Raw genomic sequence first — 22,903 nt, forward strand, 5'->3', positions numbered from 1 at the left:
TGGGCTGAGATGTTCACCTCAAGGTAAAACTTCATTAAAATGCAAGTAAACAAAACAGACCTCCAGATTTCTTGGTTCCAATCCATAAGAACACTCAAAAAAATAAAAGACGTGTTTCATTTCTTAACATGCAAAATACATTTTAAACTTGAAATTAAACATTGTTCTTCACAATATGGCTCTATATCCTTTAAGAATTGATGGCTGTGAAATTCGGGAGGATCCTTGAGGTGCTGTTCAGATATTTTAACACTTTCTGGAGTATGGTAGCAAATTGCTGTTTCCTCCTGGTTGGAGCCAGTTAATGCTGGAAGGGTCTGTAACACCCGGAATAAGTTCAATTTGGTACTGGGTCAGTAATCCCATAATCACTCCCAATGACGATCAAATGATCAGAATTTTTTTTTTATGTGCAGTCACTGTAAGTACTTCCATTGCAAGGTGCAGTTATTTCAAAAAAACTTTCAGTTAATCTAATGTCACATGTTTAAAATGCAGTTTATTTTGAATGAGAAATGTGATTGCAACATTGTCATAACATTTTTGTTTATTTTCTTTAGATAATCTTAGTATTATTGGTACATTTGCCAAATTTCATTCAACCTATTCTCTTTAAAGTGACATGTCAAATATTCAAGGATTATAATGATATTGTGAATGTATAACACCACTGAATTATTTTATCCATCGCTCAGGTATGTGATAGTAGTGGATGTACACAGAGATATTAATATAGAGACAGTATGTTCTGTGCAGAACCATTCAAAGAATTATTTGTAAAAGTAGAATTGCACAAATGCATTCCCACAGGAAGAGCCCATTTGTGTAGCTGTGGAGAGTATATTTCCTTTTATGGAGAATCTAGTTAATGCTGGGTCACTGCTTAAAAATCTGGGGTTACTCATTGAAAACAGCGATCAGAAAAAGTTGTTTCCCACAGTGGGTCCTGAGTCTTTGGAACTTTTCCAGAAGAGGTGGTGCAAACTGAGTCCTTGAATATTTTTAAGTCAGATATAGGTAGGCTCTTGGTATACAGGGACTTTCTAAATTAACCTTGTTGCGTTGAAGCATGGGGGTGGGGTGGGGGGTTGTATAAAGATGGGGAGCCAGTTCATCCATGCTAACCCAGGAGCTTTATGATTTGGGGTTTCCCATGTAGAACTGTAACAAAATGGGGGAACTGGGGACTGGTCATAACATTACAGTGTGTAATATAAAATACAGTTATCAAATAAATAAAAGTAATCAAGCACGAATCAATGTCAGTGTTTGATAATTATTTCTATCTGATTTTAACCAGTTTGTTTATAATTGCCAGGAACAATTAATTCTCCTTCTTCTGCTGTGAAGAAGAACACACAGGATGCTTCGAGCTGACTATAGGCTTCCTGAAAGGAACATTGCTGAGGGACAACCATACCATAACTGTGCAGTGTTTCTCCATATAAATGATCAGTTACACACAGAGATTGATAGGCAGGAAATGGCATAGCGTTTACTGTAATAAAACACAGGGAATACTGGACAAATTCAGCAGGTCAAGAAGCATCTGTAGAGAGGGGAACAGGGTAATGGTTTGAGTACAAAAGGAGTCTTTGGAATGAGTACTACTGTACGTCCTGGATAAAAAAAAACTTTAATTACATATTTCCTATTTTGTGTGCTGCACAGTGGTGAAAAGTGACTGTAATTGGATATATTGAACTTTATTGGAAAAATAACATTTATATTCAATTAATGAGGATATAATGCACACCGAAGGGTGTAACTCGGCAGTTAGTGCTTACATTAAAATGACATCAGGTGATGTGGTGATTTGCATTTGGTATTCTTCAGATTCAGCTACACTTCCTCTGAGCTATACCACCTTTGCTGAAATGTTGATGTGCTTGATAAAAGTCTAAAAACTCACCATGGACAAATCATGATATACTGACTTAACAGTATGGGTGAATGTAACCTTTGTACTTAACTCAGCGGCACATCAAAACTATGAAGCAAAATGTGTGATTAGACCCAGAATCACAGAATAATTATGGTGCAGAAGGAGGCCATTTGGCCCATCATGCTGACACCAGCTCTATTACCTAGTGTCGATCTCCTGCCTTTTCCCCATACTCCTGATGACCATCATGATACAAGAAACCATGCAATGCTCTTTTGAATGTCTCGACTGAACCAGCTCACAAAGGCAGGTTCAATGACACACTGTTCATCAAGTAAAAAAAAATCAGCACAGCATATTAATAATTGAAGATGCTGGAAATGCTCAGCAAGTCACTCTGTTGGAGAGAGAAACAAAGTTCATGTTTCATATCTGGGTCCTCTGCTCAGAACTGGGAGATGCCTGAGATGTGATTGATTGGTGGTGAGCAAGTGGAAGGCAGGAGGGTGAGAGGAACAGAAGGGAAGGTCAATGATAGTGTAGAAGACAAGGAAACATCAAACAGAGAAGGGTTGGATCTGAGAGCACGGAGTGCAGTCATTTCACAGGGAGATAGGTTGGAATGGGGGAGGGGGGCGCAGAGAAATTGAGGCACCAATGTTATGTCGACTGTTCTCAATCAACAGATCGAGTGCATGTAAAAGGCCAGAGGGAGGGGTCCAGATGGAGGCAGAGTGTTGAAGGTGGGCAAAGGGATCTGTGGGACAGGGAGAAGACTCTTGTAAAAAGAAATAGGCACAGAGGCAAAAGCAATGGAAGAAAGTTCAATGTTGTGTAGGGTCCAAAATTCATTAAGGTGGAGACTCAGGCGGCAAAAACTGAGATCTTTGCTGGGTACAGAACATTCAACATTAGAGAGCGGAAGGTCATAAGGGATGGAAAATTCCTCCCTTGCACACCACCACCCCCTCCCCCACACCACCACCCCCCACCCCTCACTCCCCATCTCATGCTCAGCATATATACCAACCATTTTCCAGCTAAAGTCAGTTCTGAAGAATGGGACACTGAACTCAAAACATTAACTGCCTTCGTTTCACAGATGCTGCAGGACCTGCTGAGATTTTCCAGCAATTTCTGTTTTTATTTACTTTGGATCTTCAGCATCTGTAGTTCTTCATTTTGTTTTAGAGGAGCTGAGATTAGATAAAAAGTGCAATCTGAATGTAAAGTAAAAGAAAGGAGAAAAATGAGAGAAAAATCAAACCAGCAAAGAGGACAGAACAAAATGGGAACAGAGATCATGATTCAAAATTTTTGAACTTGATGTTGAAAAACAATTGATGATTGATACAAATAGATTATGAAGAAAACACTTCCACCGTATAGTTTTTAAAATTACAAATGCCATTTCCAAGCATTTCACAACCTGTGTGTAAGGTTGAATGGTAAACAAAGAAGATACATAAAACATTGAAGATAGGAGCAGGAGGAGGCCATTCGGCCCTTTGAGCCTGCTCTGCCATTCTTCATGATCATGGTTGATCGTCCAACTCAATATCCTAATCCTGCTTTCTCCCCATAACCTTTGATCCCATTCACCCCATGTGCTATATCTAGTCGCTTCTTGAATACATTCAAAAACATTCAGTGTTTTGGTAAACCAGAAGTTAGGAGAAGGGCCCAGCAAGACTCGCATGAAACAGGTTTTAAAGAGAAGGGAGCAGTGAGTTGAAGATTTTTGGAGGGGAATTCCACAAAGTGTCAACAAAACAGTGGAGGTTTGCTGTGGGTGTGGCAAGATGAATGGTGGGGGAAAACAGGAGAGAGAAGGAAGGTAGGGTCAGGATTTACAGGATTTTGAAATACATAGAGGACAAAAAGCCAGTGTAAATTAACAACAGCAGAGGGATGAATGTGATATCGATGAAGACCAGGATTTTATGTAGAAGGGGATCCATATAGCAGAGCTTGGGGTATATTAGTGTTCGTAAGTTGTTGAGATAGGGTCACTATAAAAAAAAGTGGGTGAAAATATGAAACTGGGTGAGTCACAGGTTTATCAAAGATGGTCTGATTGGATTTGAATGTGTTCCAAAGGGATGGTGACTCCGCTGTTGTTTATCTGCTTCTATTGTTCTGCTGAGACTTTGATTTGGTTCAGACAGCACAGATTTTGAAGTGATCTTGAAGAATGATGAAAGTATGATGAAACGATGAAACGATGAAAGCAATGTGAGCCAGCAGCAAGTCTGGCTCAAAGATGATCAGAAAAATAGATTTAGATTTCCCACCAGAATGAGGAAATAGAGCCACAAATGCAATGAAATGCCAGATAATGGCTTGAATGGGTGTTGATAATTATTCTGCCAATTATAATTAACACTAAAATATCACTCTTGTCTCTTGTTCACACCCTTCCAAACTCCCCACCATCTCAACATCATGTTTTATTATTTGAAGCTTTTTCCACTCCCATTTACAATTTGTCCATTTTCAAAATCTCTCCTAAGTACAGTTTGTTCTCAGCTTCAAAAACTTCAAGAGCTAAAGCATCCCATGCTCAAACAACTTTTTAGCAGTTAGGTTTCTACAATCCTATTTCTAATCCTATATTTCTGCTGCTTATTACTGATCTATCAATCATCAAAAATAATTTTTCATACCTGAACCTCTCTCAAACTCTCAAAATTTAACAATTCTTTAGTTTTTAAATTCCAGTGAACGAAATCTTAGGTTTCCAAATCTTTAGGATAATTCTATTCTCTCATCCCAGACAGTTCTTGAGTGAGTCTGGTGGGATTGGCTCATTAGAGGTTGGTGGGAATGTGGAGTTGAGTTACAATCAGCTCAGCCATGATCTTGTCAAATGATAGAGTAGGTTAGAAGAGCTGAATGCCTTCTCCTAACTTATATGATCTTCTTACCATCCAGAGCAGATTTATGGGAATACCACCACCTTCAAGTTCCCCTCTAAGCCATTCACCATCCTGACTTGGAAACATGTCACCGTTCCTTCACTGCCCCTGGGTCAAAATCCTGGAATTCTCTCCCTAAGCTGGTCAACCCACAGCAGTTGGACTGCAACGGTTCAAGAAGGCAGCTCAACACCACCTTCTCAAGGGCAACTAAGAACAGGCAATAAATGCTGTCACAGCCAGTGACATCTACATCCTACAAATGAATAAAATAAACGCAGGAGCTGGGGGTGGGGTGTGAGTGACTCTCAACACTGCCAAGCCAATCAGAGCACCAGCTCTGCAAACTTAGGAGAACCAATCAGAAAATTGGTGATCGAGCAGCATCTGTCGCAGAGTAGACATAAATTTTCTGGTTGGCAAGCTGTAATGAGTGGTGTGCCACAGAGATTGGTGCTGGCATCTCACCCGGACTTAATTGGTATCAATGACTTGGATGAAGGGACCAAAGGCACAGAAGCTAAATTCACTGATAACACAAAGATAGTTGCCGAAGAGGATATAGGAGGCTACAATTGGATATTGACATATTAAGTGAGTGGGCAAAGGTTTTGTAAATTAAGTATAAGGTTGAAAAAATGTGAAATTGTCCATTTTGGTAGGAATTACAAATAACCAGCGCATTGTCTAAATGCAGAGGGATCTGTGTGTCTTCATGTATGAATTGAAAAAAGTTAGTACAGCAGGTAAATGGGAAAGCTAATAGAAGGTTATTATTTACTGCAAGGAGAATTCAATATAAAAGTGTGAAAAGTAAACTTCCATTATACAGGGCTCTGGTGAGACCACAATTGGAGCTCTGTCGCAGTTTTGGGGGAAAGATATAAATGCATTGATAGTGGTTGGTGGGAGGTGGTGGAATGGTGATAATATCACTGGATTAATAATCCAGGACCCTAAAGCCATGTTCTGGGGACACCGGTTCAAATACCAGTTTGGTAAATGGTGACATTTCAATTAAATGAAAATCTGGAATAAAAGTTTTGGCTGTGGAAAAACTGTTTATTATTGTAAAACCCATCAGGCTCACTAATGTCCTCGAGGAAAGGAAACCACCATCCTTACCTGGTCTAGCCTAAATGTGACCCCAGACCCACAGCAATGTGGTTGACTCCAAACTGCCTTCTGGGCAGTTAGGGATGGGCAATAAATTCTGACCTAGCTGGTGATGTCTTCATCCCATGAATACATAAATAAAATATCCAGAGAAGGTTTACTTGGCTAATACATGGAAAGGGCATCTTGTCTTATGAGAAAAGGTTGGATAAGCTTGTCTTGTATGTGTTGTTTAGAAAAGTAAGAGATGAATTGATTGCACCATAGGATCTTGACAGGTTTTAACTGGGTGTAACAAAAACAGAAGTTGCTGGAAAAGCTCAGCAGGTCTGGCAGCATCTGTGAAGAAAAAAATCAGAGTTAATGTTTCGGGTCAGGTGACCCTTCCTCTGAGGTAACCAGGTGCGGCCTCACCAACGACTTATACAACTGTAACATAATGTCCCAACTCCTATACTCAATGCCTCGACCAATGAAGGCCAGCATGCTAAATGCCTTCGACACTATAGCTATTGGTCCTGCTCCATTTATGTTGAAGGAGACAGTCTGGAATACGTTGAACACTTCCTGTACCTCAATAGCCTCCTCTCTCAAAAGGCCACTGTTAGGGGATTGATCCAACACAAGGTTAGCTGTGCTAGTCAGCTTTCCACAAACTATGGCTATGAATATTCATTAACAAAGACCTCCACAAGTTAACATAAGTCCGAGACTGCAGAACAGCTGTCTTGACCACATTCTTGCGCTGTAATGAGACCAGGACTGTGCATCAGTGAGATATCAAACCACACAGGAAAGTTCGTCAGTAGAGCTTCTGCTGTATTCTCCAGATTCTATGGGATGACCTTCAAACTAACACTCGTGTCCTTCTTGAAGCCAGTTACATAAGCATCCAGGGCATTGTGAAGGGGTCAAACAGTGGTATGTAAAGGGGTAGAGATAGGTTGAGTGAGTGGTCCAAAATCTGGCAGAGGGAGAGTCACAAAACAAAATGTGAACTTGGTTACTTTGGCAGAAAGAATAGAAAAGCAGCATGCTATTTAAATGGAGAGAGATTTCAGAACTCTGAGAGTCAGAGAGGTCTTGCTGTCCTGTTGAATGAATCACTTGAAGTACATGTGTAGGTTTGGCAAATGGTTAAGAAGGTAAAGGGAATGTTACAGATTATTGCAAAGGGAATGGAAGATGAAAGTAGGAATGTTGTACTAACGTTTTATGGAGCATTGATGAGACCACATCAGGAGTACTGCTCAGTGTTGTGGTTTCCTTATTTTTGGAAAGATGTAAATGTATTAAAAGCAGATGTGAGATTGGTTGCTTGACTGATTACTGAAATAGAGGGCTGGGGTGCTGTTACTTAGAAGGAGAGGCTGGGCCTGTATCCATTAAATTTTAGAGAAATTAGAGGTTATCCTGTTGAAATATATAAGATCCCAAGGGATTTAGCAAGGTAGGTGCCGAAAGGATGTTTCCCTGCAGTGGAGAAACTTCAACTAGGAGTAGCTGCTTAAAAATAAGAAATCTCTTTTCGGTCTTAGATAAGAGGAGAAAGTTGTTTTTCTCTAGGATTGAGAGTTTTTGGAACCCACTTCTCCTTTGGGTCGGATGATTGAAGGCAGATTTATGATTGATAAAGTGAGTCGATGGTTATTGGGTGTAGGTGGGAATGTGAAGTTGGGGCCACAATCAGCTCCATGGTGATCCCATTAGATAGCAGATAAGTCTTGATGGTTCAAATGTCCTCAACTATTTACAAGTTATATCAATGCGTTGGATGAAAGAAGTGAATGTATGATGGCTAGATTTGCTGATGACATAAAGATATAAAGGAAATAAATTTGTGAAGAGAACATAAGTCTGCAAAGAAATTTAGACACCTTATGTTGGTAGGCAACAATTTAGCAGATGGAGTATGATGTGTGAATTCATCCACTTTGGAAAGAAAAATAGAAAAGCTGCTTGTTTTTAAAGGCAATTTATGTGATGTAGGCATCACTGGTGGGGCTAGCATTTATTGCCCATCCCTAATTACCCTGGGAAAGGTGGCGGTGAGCTATCTTCTTCAACCACATTATGCACTATTATTTGAGTGAAATGGCAGAACCCTGAGTTACAAAGGGATCTTGGTGAATTGGTACATGAGTTACAGAAATCTCGTCTATAGATGCAGCAAGTAAATTTGAAAGTACGTTGGCATGATGTTGTTTATTGACAGGGAAACAGAAGATGAAAATATGAATGTTTTGTTATAGTTAAATGGAGCATTGGTGAGGCCACATTCTGGGATATTGTGCATTGGTTTGGTGTCCTTATTTAAGTGGAGGCAGAATTGCATTAGCAGCAGTTCAGGGAAGGTTCTGCTGATTGATTCCTGTGATAAAAGGGTTCATCTCATGAGGAAACTTTCACCAATTTATGTCCATACCTATTGGAGTTAGAAGAACGAGCAGTGAATTTTTTTTGTGACATTTCAGATCCTGAGGTAATTAAATGGGTGAATGTCAATGTTTCCCCTTGTTGGATCAAGAAGTAGGATCACAGTTTAAAAATGAAAGTTCTCACATTGAAAATGAAGATTAGGAGAGTTTTTCTTCTCTTTCAGAGGGTTGTGTATCTGTGGAACTCTCTTCCCCAGAGAATGGTGGAGGTGAAGTGATTCAGTAGTTTAATACAGAGGTAGACAGATTCTTGACTGACAACAGAGTCAACATGTCGTGTGGTAGGCTGGAAGATGTAGTTTAGGCTACAATCAGATCAGGTGTCTTATTATCTAATACCAGAGCAGATTTGAGAGGTTGAATGACCCACTCACGATCCTCAGTGAATTGTTTGTTTATACACCTTGTTTTCTCAATCCCAAATGGCTGAGTGTTAAAGCGGAATACAACAAAAATGCTTCAAAGGCACTTGGAAGCTGTCCTTGATGTGCAGCAGCATTGACATCAGTGAATAGAAGGAGCTTTCTACCAGTCATTTAGAAATGGTGATAACTAGTCCATCAAGCTGCATCTTGTATTGAGTTCAGAGAAGGAAAGGAAGCAAACTCTTGAGTCTGGACCCCACTGCATGAGGAGACGTTGTGCCCCATCAACAATCTATTGGTCAAGAATTGGCCTGTTTTATCACACGAAGGCAGAAACTCATGACTGAGTAGACTACTAAATCATTGTTTCAAAGGACAGCTGATGTTGGCTTTTTTATGTTCCTGACCAAATTCTTTAATTTTGTTTTTTTTTCAGTCGAGTAACTGTTCTGTACATTGCCTAAAAAATAAACAAAGAAATTGCTGTTGTCACTCTTATATCCTGTTAGTAGGACCATATGAGGATTTAAATGCTATTTGTGATATTTCTGACAGAATATGTAATGAGAACCCTGGCTTCCATTAGTTGCACTTTCTAAGTAAAAGCTTCACCACAGCAAAGAACTTCCACATATTTTACCTTCATTAAAAGTTATCTCCACGTTAAAATGCCAAGTGATAAATTAAACTTGACAATACATTGCTATGAAAAGAGATTTGTATTGACAGTGCACTTGAAGAATTAGTTTTATTTACCAGAGGAAGAAAGCTTGTTGATCTGATCAATCTCCAGAATACTGTAGAATTGGGATGATTGCAATCCAACCTAATCTATCTTATGTCTCCAGTGGCAATAAAGAATATGTATCCCTACTTTTATAAAACTGCAATATAGTTAGGTCTTAGGTTTTCTGACATCCATTGATAAATTCTAAAGTCATCTTACTGTGTTTTTCATAAATAGTAGATTAATTTATGTCAATATCTTTAATGATATTCCTTTGCAGTCACTTTCCTTTTTGAATGAGCAGCTTTTGTAGTCTCATTTACAATACTGTGCTCTGCCTAGCCATAGCTCTTTCTGTCATCACAATGGATGACATATCGGGAGCTCTAATTAGTCTACAGTAAATGATCTGACAGCTTTGGTGCTGGAATAAGGGATAGAGAGCTAATTAAACTCAAGGTAAAAATGCGTGTTATAATTAGTTCATGTTTCCCATTCCATTATAGAGCTGGCTGAATCATTTGCAATAACCACTATTGAAGTACTTAATTCAGGGTGAGGCATTCTCAAATGTATTTGTTTCCAAAATACACAGCACAGCCTCATCTGGCACATATACAAGAAGAATTAATTTTCCATTCATGAAATAACGCTGTTACACATGCAGATGTCTCCAATACTACGGAACTTGTGACAACAATTGTACTTACGTAGAACTGGAGTAATTAAATGGGGAAGGGAAAGGATAATTGAGCTAATCTCAGTGACAAGGGCATTGATTAAAGAGATGGAAAATGGAGAGAGTGATGCTATCTAAGGGGAAATGCTGGTAACGTCTTTAGTGATTTTAATGATATCATTGAAGGAAGGGTAGCCTGTGGATATAATTAGAATTCCCTCAAAAGGATTACGTTCCTGATTCAAAAGAAGTATTTTTTACATCGGAAAATAAATGTTTTTGGAAAGTTCCTTTGTCCATCATTTGTCAAATAATACTTTCTCTAAAAAGAGTGAAGAGGAAAGTCATCTTTCTCTTTTGAGGTTATTTTGTTTTGTCTTTTTTTTGTTACTATCAGTTTGAGACCTAATTTTTTCTAGCTCCTCTAATTACACAATCGCAATCACATTTACAAAGACGATAAGTTCAATGTACATTATCGAAGTTGGACTTTAACCACAGTTCTGGTCTTGCTCTTTCATCTGAGTCATTGTATTATTCAATTGTAAATGTGTCTAACTACAACTGATGTTATCTGTTGAGAAATAGAAATATTAGATTTTAATAAGTTTGGTATAAGGTGTAAACAAACTGAAAACCTTTAACGTTTTCAATTGAGCAGAGACTCAGTATGAATTTGTTGAAGGTAGATCATGTCTGGTAGAGCCAATTGAAGACGTGACTGAAGTAGTGAACAACGGACTGTCTATGAATATTATTTATAAGAATGTCCAGAAGACATTTGATGAAATGCCCAGAAGATGTTGTTAGTTAAATATGAAGCTAATGAAACTGGTGGCAAATTATTGAACAAATTAGTAAATTGGTTAAACTGCAGAAGTCAGAGAGTGGGAATCATGAATAAATAGTTTAAGTGGCAGGATAAAACTAGTCCTGCAAACCTAAACAGACCTGTTTTGAGCCATCAGCAAATTTATTAATGAATTGCTTGATAGAGTCAATAGATGCACATTCAATTTTACTAATGATACAAAGATAAGTTGACATTGGAAATAGAGTAGGAAAAAAGCATAAAGTGTATTAAAGGATTAAACAAATGTGCAGGATGGTGACAGGTGGATTTTATTGCAGACAAATGTCAGGTCATTCACTTTGGAACTAAAATTTAGAATTGTAAATGATGAAAAGCTGTGGAGGCCCATAGAAACTTAAATGTACCAGTACACAAGTCACCATAATATCATGGAGAGCTACAGAGAATAAAATATCGACTGAGATGCTTAACTTTATATCCAGAAGACTGGAGTACAATGGGATATAAGACTGGCGTCAACCTGGAGGCAGCGGTTATGGCTGAGGTGTTAAATTAACACATTGCACCTGTCTGTACCAGAGACAGATATAACCTAGACCACAGTGACCCCATAGGGAACTCAGTCACCGGAAAGGTTCAAAACTGATAAGGCAGAAATGTTGCCTGTGACTGGATGAGATGCATCCAAGGATTTTGAAGGAAGAGAGAATGGAAATTGCAGACGGACTGGCCACAATCTTTCAGTCTTCGCCAGACTTGGGGGGAGTGCTAGAAGACTGAAGAATTGAAAACATTACGTTTCTGTTCTAGAAAGGTTGTAGGGATAATACCAGCAATTACAGACCAGTCACTTTAACTACAGTGGTGCGGAAGCTTCTAGAAACGATTATTCAGAATAGAATTAGTAGTTATATGGAAAAGGTAAGTTGAATAGGAAGGGTTAGCATTGATTTCCCCTTCAGAAATCCTTTTATCTAACTTCCTAGAGTTTTTCTGATGAGGAAACAGACTCAATGAAGGTAACGCTGTTGATGTGGCTTACATCAATTTCCAGAAAGTGTTTGATACAGCGCCACATAACACACTTGTGAGGAAAGTTATCGGTCATTGAGTAAGAGGGACAGTAGCAATGTGGATACAAAATTGGCTGAGTGTTAGGAAACAGGGATTCATGGTCAATGGATAATGTTCAGGCTGGAGGGAGTCATAGAGTCATAGAGTCCTACAGCATGGAGACAGACCTTTCGGCCCAAACTGGTCCATGCCAACCAAATAGTCCATCCATGCTAACCCCATTTCCCTGCTCTTGGCCCATATCCTTCTAAACCTTTCCTATCCATGTATTTGTCCAAATGCCTTTTAAATGTTGTTAATGTACCTGCCCCAACCACTTCTGCTGGCAGCTCATTTCATATGCGTACTACCCTCTGTGTAAAAAAGTTGCCCCTCAGGTTCCCGTGTATTCTTTCCTCTTTTACCCTAAACTGATGCCCTCCAACCCTCAATTCCCCAACCCTGGGAAAAAGACTGAGTGCATTCACCCCATCCATGCCTGTCATGATCTTATACACTTCTATAAGATCCCCCCTCAGTCTCCTATGCTCTATAGAAAACATTCCTAGCTTATCCAACCTCTGCCTATAACTTATTCCCTTGAGTCCTGGCAACATCCTTGTAAATTTCTTCTGCACTCTTTCCAGTTTAATAACATCCTTCCTATAGCAAGGTGACCAAAACTGAACACAATACTCCAAGTGCGGCCTCACCAAAGACCTATACAACTGCAACATAACTTCCCAACTTCTACATCCAATACCCAGACTGATGAAGGCCAGTGTGCCAAAAGCTTTCTTTGCTTCCCTTTTTACCTGTGACTCCACTTTCAGAGAACCGTGCACCTGAACTCCAAGGTCTCTCTGTTCCACTGCAATCCTTAAGGCCCTACCATTCACCATGAAACTCTACCTTGATTTGACTTTCCAAAATGGAAATGAAGTTCTGGACACCACATTATAAGAAATTTATGAAGATTGGAAATAATTTACAAGAATCATTCCAGGAATGAGGAACTTCAGCTATAATGATAGATTGAAAAGTTGGGACTGTTCTCTTTGTATAGAAGAAGGTTAAGGTAAGATTGGATAGGGGTTTGCAAAATCATGAGTGTGCCGGACAGAGTAGATAGGGAGGAACAGTCCTGTTTGTAAAAAGGATAAAGAACAAGATGGCACAAATATGAAGTGAGCTGCAACAGGGTTGTGGGTGAAACAAGAAAACATCATTTTCACTCAGCGTAGTTTTACAATGCCTGGAAATGTGGTGGAGGCAAGTTCAATCAAGGCATTTAACATGTCACTGTATGAGTATTTGGATAAAAAATAATGTGCAAGTGCATGTGGAAAAAACAATAGACTAACACCCGGTAATGACGCTCCTGTACCAAGCTGGTAGAGGCATGATGGGCCACGTGGCCTCTGTTTGCATTGTAACATTTCTGCGATTCTGTCATTCTGTGAAGTTAACCTTTGACAAATGAAAACCCTTGTTAGATGACAGCTGAATGATTGGGAGCAGTTCTGGGTGTCACACCTCAGGCTGCCCTGGAGACAGTACAGCATAGATTCACCAGACTGATAACTGGACTCCAAGAATTAATTCACACACTGGAATTCAATTTCTTGGAATTTAGGAAGTTAAGATGTGATTTGATCAATGTTTTCAAAACATCAAAAAGCACAGGTATGGCAGATAGTTTTTTTTTCTATTTCCTCTGCTTCAGAAATCCACAAGAGGAATATTTAAAAATTGTTATCTGGTCTTTCTGGATTGAAGTAAGAAACAATTCTACAAACAAATGCAGGCAGAATTTTGCAATTCTTTCCTGCAAATAGCAGTTGATGCTGGATCAATTGTTAATTTACGTGTGAAATTGATAGATTTTTGTTAGCCAATGGTTTTAAAGGATATGGGGCAAAGGCAAGACATTTAATTGCCCATCAGTTTATGATGTCATTGGATGATGGAAGAGGCTTAAGGTCTAAATTGAACACATTTATTTTATGTGATGTGATGTTGTTAGACATTCCTGAGATAAGATCACGGAGTACATTTCTACCTGACAGTTTCTATGAAGTAGCTATGCATCAGAACATCAACTGTTTTCGAGTTATACATCTTTACAGATTGCCTATAATTTACAATTCTCGCACTAAAAGCCTTGACTGTTATATTAATGTGCAAACTGACTTCCCTGCATTTAGAGGGAATAAATATCTGAATGCATACAAAAACCTTTGCAATAGAGACCGATTTGAATTAATAAAAGATACAAACTTGAAAAAATGCCGTAAAATGTTCTTGTTTCGTAAAATTATTTTAAAACATCATTACTACATTGATAATTCTCTCATTAATCTTTTTCAATTATGATCATGATTCTTAATTGGTTCAATGAAGATACAGAGTGTAATAACAGTGTGGAGCTGGAGGAACACAGCAGGCCAGGCAGCATCAGTGGAGCAGGAAAGTAGATGTTTTGGGTCAGGACCCTTCTTTAGAAATGTTCGTGCTCAAACAGAGTGTAATAATCATTGTATCTTTATGCAACTAGGAAAATGTATTCAGACTCGAGACCTCACACTTTGAGAATGGACGAGGGAAAAGCCCCTATGATCCCAGGCTGCTGACCACTTCGATTTTGGTTGGTAAGTAAACCAAGAAGTTGATCAGAATGAAAAGCTTCATCGATTCAGTGCTGGTGTGCTGCCCAACCACTGGTTACATTAAATGCTCTGTTGAGTTATACTCATTGTCATTGTAACTGTAATCACATTGAAGCAGTGTTCAAAGGAATCAAACTACTGTAATAATATTAGTAACTAACAATGTCACAGCTACAAGAGCAGGTCAGAAACTAGGAATCCTGTAGTGAGTAACTTACCTCCTGACTCCCCAAAGCCTGTCCACCATCAATGAGGCACAAGTCATGAGTGAGATGCAAGACATCCCACTTGCTTGGATGGGTGCAGCTCCAATAACCTTCCAGAAGCTTGACACCATCCAGGACAAAGCAGCCTGCTTGACTGGCACTACATCCACAAACATCCACTCCCTTCACCAACGCAGTAGCAGCAGTGTGTACTATCTAAAAGATGCACTACAGAAGTTCACAAAAGATCCTCAGAAAGCACTTTCCAAACCCACAAGCAATTCTATATAGAAGGACAAAGGCTACAGATACATGGGAACACCACCACCACCAAGCCACTCACCATCCTGACTTGGAAATATATCACTGTTGCTGTATAAAAGTCCTGGAATACCCTCCCTAAGGGCATTGTGGGTTAACCTACAGCACATGGACTGCAGTGGTTCAAGAAAGCAGCTCACCATCACTTTCTCAAGGGCAACTAGGGACAGGCAACAAATGCTGGACCTAGCCAGAAACACCCTACATCCTGTGAGTGAATAAAGCTGTGAAACCATGTGTTCCATTCTGTCCTGAGATCCCAACATTAACATCATGCCTTTCAGTCCTCCCAAATAAAACACAGAATCTTGTACTGAGATAATTATAATTAGATCTGTGTCATAGTCAGAGCGCCCAACAAATGTTTCATTTTCCATATCCAACATTATACAAGAACAGCTACATTGTGAGATTATCTGCTCTGAGTATTATTGCAGTTTATAATGGCTGCAAAATATGATACATATCAAATTTAATAACATTCTTTCATTCGAAACTTCTTTTGAAGTTTTATGTTATCTGATTTCATTTCTTGAGATCCCGGGGTCAGGGAAACAGGAAGAGGTGGGATTTCTGCTTATGTCACAGATTCAGGTAGTATTAGACTCATTTTAGATACTTTATCAAAGCTTTACAAAGACTCATTTGTGATACAAAATTAGATTTTAAAATGCCATGCTCACTAAAAGATGAAAGTAAAATGAAACAGAATTGAGTCTTGTTGATAACATCAGGTTTAACTGAAAGATTAACACTGTGCTTCAGTAAGTTCAACTTACTTATGTTACAATATGCTAACATTAATTAAAATAAACTGTTTTATCAATGATGAAATTGCATTTAATAAAGGCATTTTGAAAAGCTGCTTTTAAAAGAGAATTTCCTATCATTAGAAATGGGATTCTTTTCCTAATCCAGATGGTCGATAAGGGCAAGCTTTGGAGGAATTTTTTTTGGAAAAATATCGCAAGTTGAGTCAAAATTGCACTATTGATTGCAAATATTGCACTTGAATATTCATTATTGATTTCACTTTAAAATTATTATTCTGTCTTCAAAAGAGGAATCCAGTTACACAAATTAATCAGAAGTAACAATTGCCTTGGTTAGTACTGGAATATACATGTTCCCATACCTCTTACTCTCCTGGGCATCAGGTTTTGGTTAATTCTAAGAGGCTCCTTCTTTGTTATAGAGTTATACCGCACAGAAACAGGTCCTTCGGCCCACCATGTCTATACTGGCAACAAACACCATACTACACTAATCCCATTTACCTGCACTTGATCCATAGCTTATTATGTCCTGGCATTATAAGAGGTCATCCAGATGCTTCTTAAATATTGTGAGAATATCTACCTCCACCACCCTCTCAGGCAGCACATTCCATATTTTTACCACAGTCTGGGTGTAAAAAAGTTACTTCTCAGATCATCTCTAAGCCACTCATTCCTCAATTTAAAATTATAGGCTCTTGTCTCACACAGAGCAGCCATGGGAAAAGATTTTCACAATCTACCTTGTCTATGCTTCTCATAATTTTGTATACCCCAGTCAGATCTCCCTCAGCCTCCTCTGCTCCAACGAAAACATACCCAGCCTGCCCAGTCTCTCCTCACAACGGAGACTTTTCATCCAAGGCAACACCCTGGTGAATCACCTCTGCACCCTCTCCATTGCAGTCATGTCCTTCCAATAATGTGGTGACCAGAAATGCACACACTATTCCATCCGTGGCCTAACCAATGTGTTATAAAGTGGTAACCAGACTTCCTTGATCCTATATTCTCTGTCTGGCTAATGAAGGCAAGCATCCTGTGTGCTACCTTCACCACCCTGCCTACCTGTGCTGACACCTTCAGGGATCTATGGACTCAAACACAAAGGTCCCTTTCTTTCCTCAGTGCTTAGTAAGGATTTACCATTCATTGTGTATATCCTTCCCTGATTTGATCTCCAAAAATGCATCACCTTGCACTTATCAGGATTGAATTCCATCTGCCATTGCTCTACCCAATTTACCAGCTGATCAACACCAGACTGTAGCCTGAGACCATCCTCTTCACTATCAACAGTGCTACCAATTTTTGTGTCATTTACAAAAGTACTAATGGATGTTCAGATCCAAGTAGTTAAAGTAAATCAGTGTTTCTTCAATGAAGGAGTGGGGAGGGTGGTGGTTTTTATTTGCTACGCTAATAGGATGTGGGCAATGCTGGTAGGGTCAACATATTTTTGCTTGTCCCCAGCTGTCCTTGAGAAGGTTGTTATCATGAGTTGAGCAGCCCTGGCGGAACCCAAACTGGGCGTCACTGAGCAGGTTATTGCTGAGCAGGTGCTGCTTGATAACACTGTTACTGACACCTTCCATCACTTTACTTATAATTGAGAGTGAATTGAAGGGGCAGTAACTGCCTGAGTTTGATTTATCCTGCTTTCTATGTACAGTACATACCTGGGGAGTTTTCCACATTGTCACGTAAATGCCAGCATTGTAGCTGTACTGGAACAGGAGTGCGGCAGTTCTGGAGAACAAGTCTTCAGTTTTATTGCTGGAATATTGTCATGGCCCATAGCTTTTGCAGTATCCAGTGCCTCTAGCTGTTACTTGATATCACGTGGAGTGAATCGAATTGGCTGAAGACTAGTATCTGTGATGCTGGGGACCACTGGAGGAGGCCAAGATGGGTCATCCACTCAGAACTTCTGGCTGAAGATTGCTGCAAATGCTTCAGCCTTATCCAATGCTGGAATGCTTGGCACTGACTATGTGACAGAGTGATTGGTGACAGCAATGCAGAGAGGGACTTTGACATTCACTTTGTAAGTAGGTTATATAATTCCTTTGATGACAAAAGGATGGCCCTACGTTCTTTACAGCAAATGAGATACTTTCGAAGAGACACTGCTGTTGTAATGTTGGACATAGAGTAGCTAATGTGCAGCAGTGTGATGACTACCAAGTAATCTACTATTCAAATGTTGATGGATTAGTAGTGACCAGGATAGCAAGGAGTACCCTTTTGCACTTCTTGTACAGGATAGTATAATTGCAATGTCAACTGTCATTTTAATGGTTGTGTTTTGGAGTGTGATTTGAACCTTAAACATTCTGTCTCAGAGGTTCAAGTGTTAGCCAATTAAGCACAACTGATATTTAGCCAGGCAAAAATGCTTCCTTAGTGAAATATTTTAAATATTATGATCCGCTCACTGCAGTTTTTTGTTCTGTAAGTGATTCAGATCTTCAAACTTTCAGTGACACCTTGCTGCATTAGCAGCACATTGTCAGTGTAGTAACAATACAATACACACTAGCTGATTCAGCACTACTTCAGTTACAAACCCAAAAAGACTGATAACACTAAAAACATTCAAACTTCTACTTAAAACAATAACAACATTTCACAGTTTAAGACTTTTACTGTAACAAACGGATTAAAAGCACAATTTAATAAACATCCTTTTTGTAGATAACTTACATTTAAATCACAGAATATAAATTTTTCCTTTTGTTTTTAACATAACCAAATACTCGCACTAATTAATGCAATCTCTTAAATCGACATCCACATCTCTGAGAACGAATCCAAAAAGGCTCTCAGCTCCCAAGGGTTCACTTCCATTATTTTCTTTTCTCAGCCTGGTAACTATTAATCCTAGAACTATCTCTCATGATGTGAGTCTTCTTGGAGATTCTCCCTCTGGCGCGAGCTAAGTGAATCTTCCAGCTTCAATTCAAATCCTCACAAACTTGGTCTTCACAACCTGAACACAAGCTCCCACCACATTCCTGAAGGGTGAATTATCAAGATGTTCAGACTTCAGTTCTGTCTGGTGTTTAAAATTCAATGTTCCTCACACCATCCCAGGATTTTGCCGACTAATAGGCTGTAAGCAGGAATCCTACAGCCATTTTCTCCAAATGTAAGTTCCCAGCAAAGCAGCCTGGGTCTCCTTTTAAACTCAAACAGGCACTTTTTTTTTGTTCATTTGCGGGATGAGGGCAATGCTGGCTACTTGTCCAGGGGACAGATAAGAGTGAACCACACTGCTGTGGGTCTGGAGTCACATGAAGACCTGACCAGGTAAGGATGACAGACTTCCTTCCCCAAAGGACATTAGTGAACCAGATAGGTTTATATAGCAAACGACAATGTTTTCATGGTCATCATTAGATTCTTAATTCCAGATTATTTTTCTCTTGAATGGAAATTCCAGCATCTGCCATGGCAGGATTTGAACACTGGCCCCCAGAATATTAGGGTCTCTAGATTAACAGTCCAGCAATAATGCCAAGATGCCATTGCCTCGACCTTCACCCACTCAGGTCAAAATCAGAATAAGTCACAAGATACCATCTTCATTTGACCAGATTAAAGACACAGTCCCAAAACATAGCAATCCTATAAACCTCGTACTTAAAACACTTAACATTAATGACAGCTTAACAATACATTTTGATGATTATCATCATTGTGTCAGTTAAGTAGAAGTGTGTATGTTCAGCACCTGCCCTCACTCCCAGATAAAGATCTAACAGTTACTGTCAGTGATTGGGGATTTGTAAATCAGCTCCCACCCTCATTCCCACATCCTCTCATATGACTTGAAAACTCATGTAAAAACACAATCTAAGGTGCATGATTAAAGGACAGTGCTGTTGCTGATATAAATGTGAAATCTATCAGGTATAAGCAGAAGGAATGTATTGTACCAGTCTTTAAACTAATTGGCTTTGGTTCTATTAACATTACTTCTTTTCAATTGGTTTGTTAGTCATTTTTCTTTATTTTAAGTCCATCCTGTTTGTATTTCTGTATTTTTAAAGCAGTCTTCCTCATTGTAGGACAATGTTACACTCATTTCTTTTATTACCAAAATATTTACACATTCCAAATGTTTACTAAATGTTTTGGTGCTTCCTGATGAAGTATTAGAATGTGTTATGCTAGAGCAGTGGCTACTTCCTGAATTACTCAGAGGACATGATATCAAATCATAACATGGTAAGGTGAGAATTCAGACTCAGTCTTGTTTTAAATAACTGGAATAAAAGCTGGTACCAGTAAATGTGTCCAAGTAATTATTAGATTGTCTGACAACTACAAGTGCTTTATGAACATGCTGCTGTCCTTGTCTGGTCTTATTTATATGTATCTCCATATCCATGAGACTCCAAACCACCCTTCACAATATCTGAGCAAGCCGCTAGCTACCAAGATAATTTGGAGTGGGAAACAGATTACAGCCTTACCAGTGACACCACAGTCTAGAATTAGTTCTAAAAAGATCTTTGTCACCCCAGAGATATCTGTAACTGTCATTGCATACAACGCATCTTGCTGCTTTTTGTGTTCAGGTAAATCATTGTTACTATACAAAAAAAACCTTCAAAATTGGAAGTTGCTTTTCATTTTACAGGTTTGGAGTTTCATAATACCATTATGTAGCTTTCATATTGCCTCCAGGTATACAAAAAATCTAATATTAACAAAGTATCCATCATAATTCTCGACCTGGGCAGAAAAATAAACAATCCTTACACTCTGAACTGTTTCATTATTTTCCTGGTCACGTTGATATTCTCCAGAGTTTGGGTTTTTAATTATTCCAGTAGAAATCAATAAACCCTTATCCAGCAGCAACTAATTCTAGTAGGTACTGAAAGGTAGTCAAGAGACAGCAACGGTGTGAGAGATAGGAAAGGGATTGTCAGCTAAAAGCATGTGATTAAATATTGGGGTAAGGTTTTTGCTTTAGTAAAAAATAAGAGAACAATTGAGTTTTCTTAATAATGAACAATCTGTTAGTAAAGGTGCCTTCTGAGAAACTGAAGCTCTAAAAGCAATGAAGTCCTACAGTTCTGTTCACAAGTCAATGAGAGTGAAATTTGGCTTTTAAAAAGCAATAATGGGGGTGAATGTTGGGAAGCATCTCACAAAAGAAAGGAAATTCAAAACAAAATTACAAAAAGATGAGAAAGGTATCAAAAAAGCGAAATAGACTGAAGATGTAAAGTATAATTTATATCTCTCTGATATTCCTCTCTACCTCCCAAAACTTATTCTTTAAAACACTCCTTTCTGACCTGTATTATTATAAAGCAAAGCTCAATCCCCGTCTGATCACTAAAACTGAAACACCTGGAGAGTCACACCTCGCCCTATAATCTGTTAAAAGAGCCCCCAGTATGCTATAAAGAGGTGGTTAAATAAAATAAATTTAATTAAAGTTTATAATCAACAAGTAACAATTTATTTATCTAACTCTAACAATGAACAAATTAACTAAACTATTAACAAACTGAATAAATCCTTTCTAACTACTAACCATTCCTGAATAAAACAAGATTTTAGTGGTAACAAGGTGTAGAGCTGGATGAACACAGCAGGCCAAGCAGCATCAGAGAAGCAGGAAAGCTGACTTTTCGGGTCTGTGGTTTTAGTGGTTTAGTAGATTTTAGTGGTATGCTGTTCCAGTAAATACAAATCCCACTTATCTAAACCAAAATAAAAAGGAATAGAATTTAGTCTTTCGGAATGACAGTCAGTTTACATCTGCCAGAATGTTCTGTGTCTTCTCCGATGAATTCTTCTGTCAGGAATGCCTTCTCTGTTGAATTCTTTTGTCAGGAACATTAGCTATTTGTGCCATAGGTACCTGTAATTTAGATGGAGCTTACTCCAAGGCTTAGAGAATTCTGTGAGAGCCACTGATTCTTTCTTTTAGAGCTGAAAGCTATTCTCTTGGAAGATGGCAGTTGGCTCTCCCCTGATTTTCCAAATGCCCTCATCTCTTATACACTTGATGACATATCAATTTCTTACAATAGGATTGGTCCTATGTTGTCAAAACCAACAGATTTAAATTTAATTGGTTTTGGTATCTAAGGGCCTGGTTTAAATTAATTGACTAAATACAAAAACCTGTTGTCTTGGTAAAAATGTTGCTTTGCTGCTAACAGTATAGCCTTTAAATACAAATGTTTCAATTCAGGTGCTCTGTGCGCCTGCAAATCCACAGACATCCTTTTTGAATCTCTAAGAATAGAAAAAACAATGATCTTTTAAAGGCACCATGCACTGCTTTCCCCATAGCATTTTACAAAGACCAACACTTTCACAAATACCAAATTCTAACTTCATGGCTTCCAATCCACAAGTACTCTACATAACTTCGCAACAGTATTTTGAAGCAAACACTTAGGATGGAATGTTACCCTTCTTGGAGGTGGTGAGAAGGCGAAATAATTGGACAGGTTGACCTTGGATAAGTATTCATCCCCTTCCACTACTTCACCAATTACGTTCATACAATCAAAGAATCCCTACAATGTGGAAGCAGGCCATTCAGCCCATTGAGGCTGCACCGACCTTCTGAAGCACTTCCCACCCACACCCACCTCCCTTCCCTATCTCTGTATTTCTCATGGCTAATACATATAGCCTGCACATGCCTGGGCACTATAGGCAATTTAACATGGTTAATTCACCTAAACTGCACATCTTTGGACTGTGGGAGGAAACCGCAGCACCCGGAAGAAACCCGCACACACGTGGGGCAAATGTGCAAACTCCATACAGTCAGTCACCCGAGGGCAGAATCAAACCAGGGTGCATGGTGCTGTGAAGCAACAGTCATAACCACTGACCCACTGTGAGCTATCAGTGCTAACCACTGAGCCGCCGTGAGGTATCAGTGCTAACCAC

General features: G+C 39.0%; 1 protein-coding gene across 1 annotated transcript in view; it reads left to right on the forward strand.

The window, feature by feature from the left end:
- The window catches only part of sema3ab (sema domain, immunoglobulin domain (Ig), short basic domain, secreted, (semaphorin) 3Ab), a 151,504-nt gene that overhangs the window by 58,743 nt on the left and 69,858 nt on the right, over positions 1-22,903 (forward strand). The window contains exon 4 of the mRNA XM_048610187.1: positions 14,553-14,646. Coding sequence (XP_048466144.1) covers positions 14,553-14,646 — 94 coding nt within the window. The remainder of the gene's footprint in view (positions 1-14,552; positions 14,647-22,903) is intronic.

The sequence above is a fragment of the Rhincodon typus genome, chromosome 22, assembly GCF_021869965.1.
Source record: "Rhincodon typus isolate 14 chromosome 22, sRhiTyp1.1, whole genome shotgun sequence".
Classification (NCBI taxonomy): Eukaryota; Metazoa; Chordata; class Chondrichthyes; order Orectolobiformes; family Rhincodontidae; genus Rhincodon; species Rhincodon typus.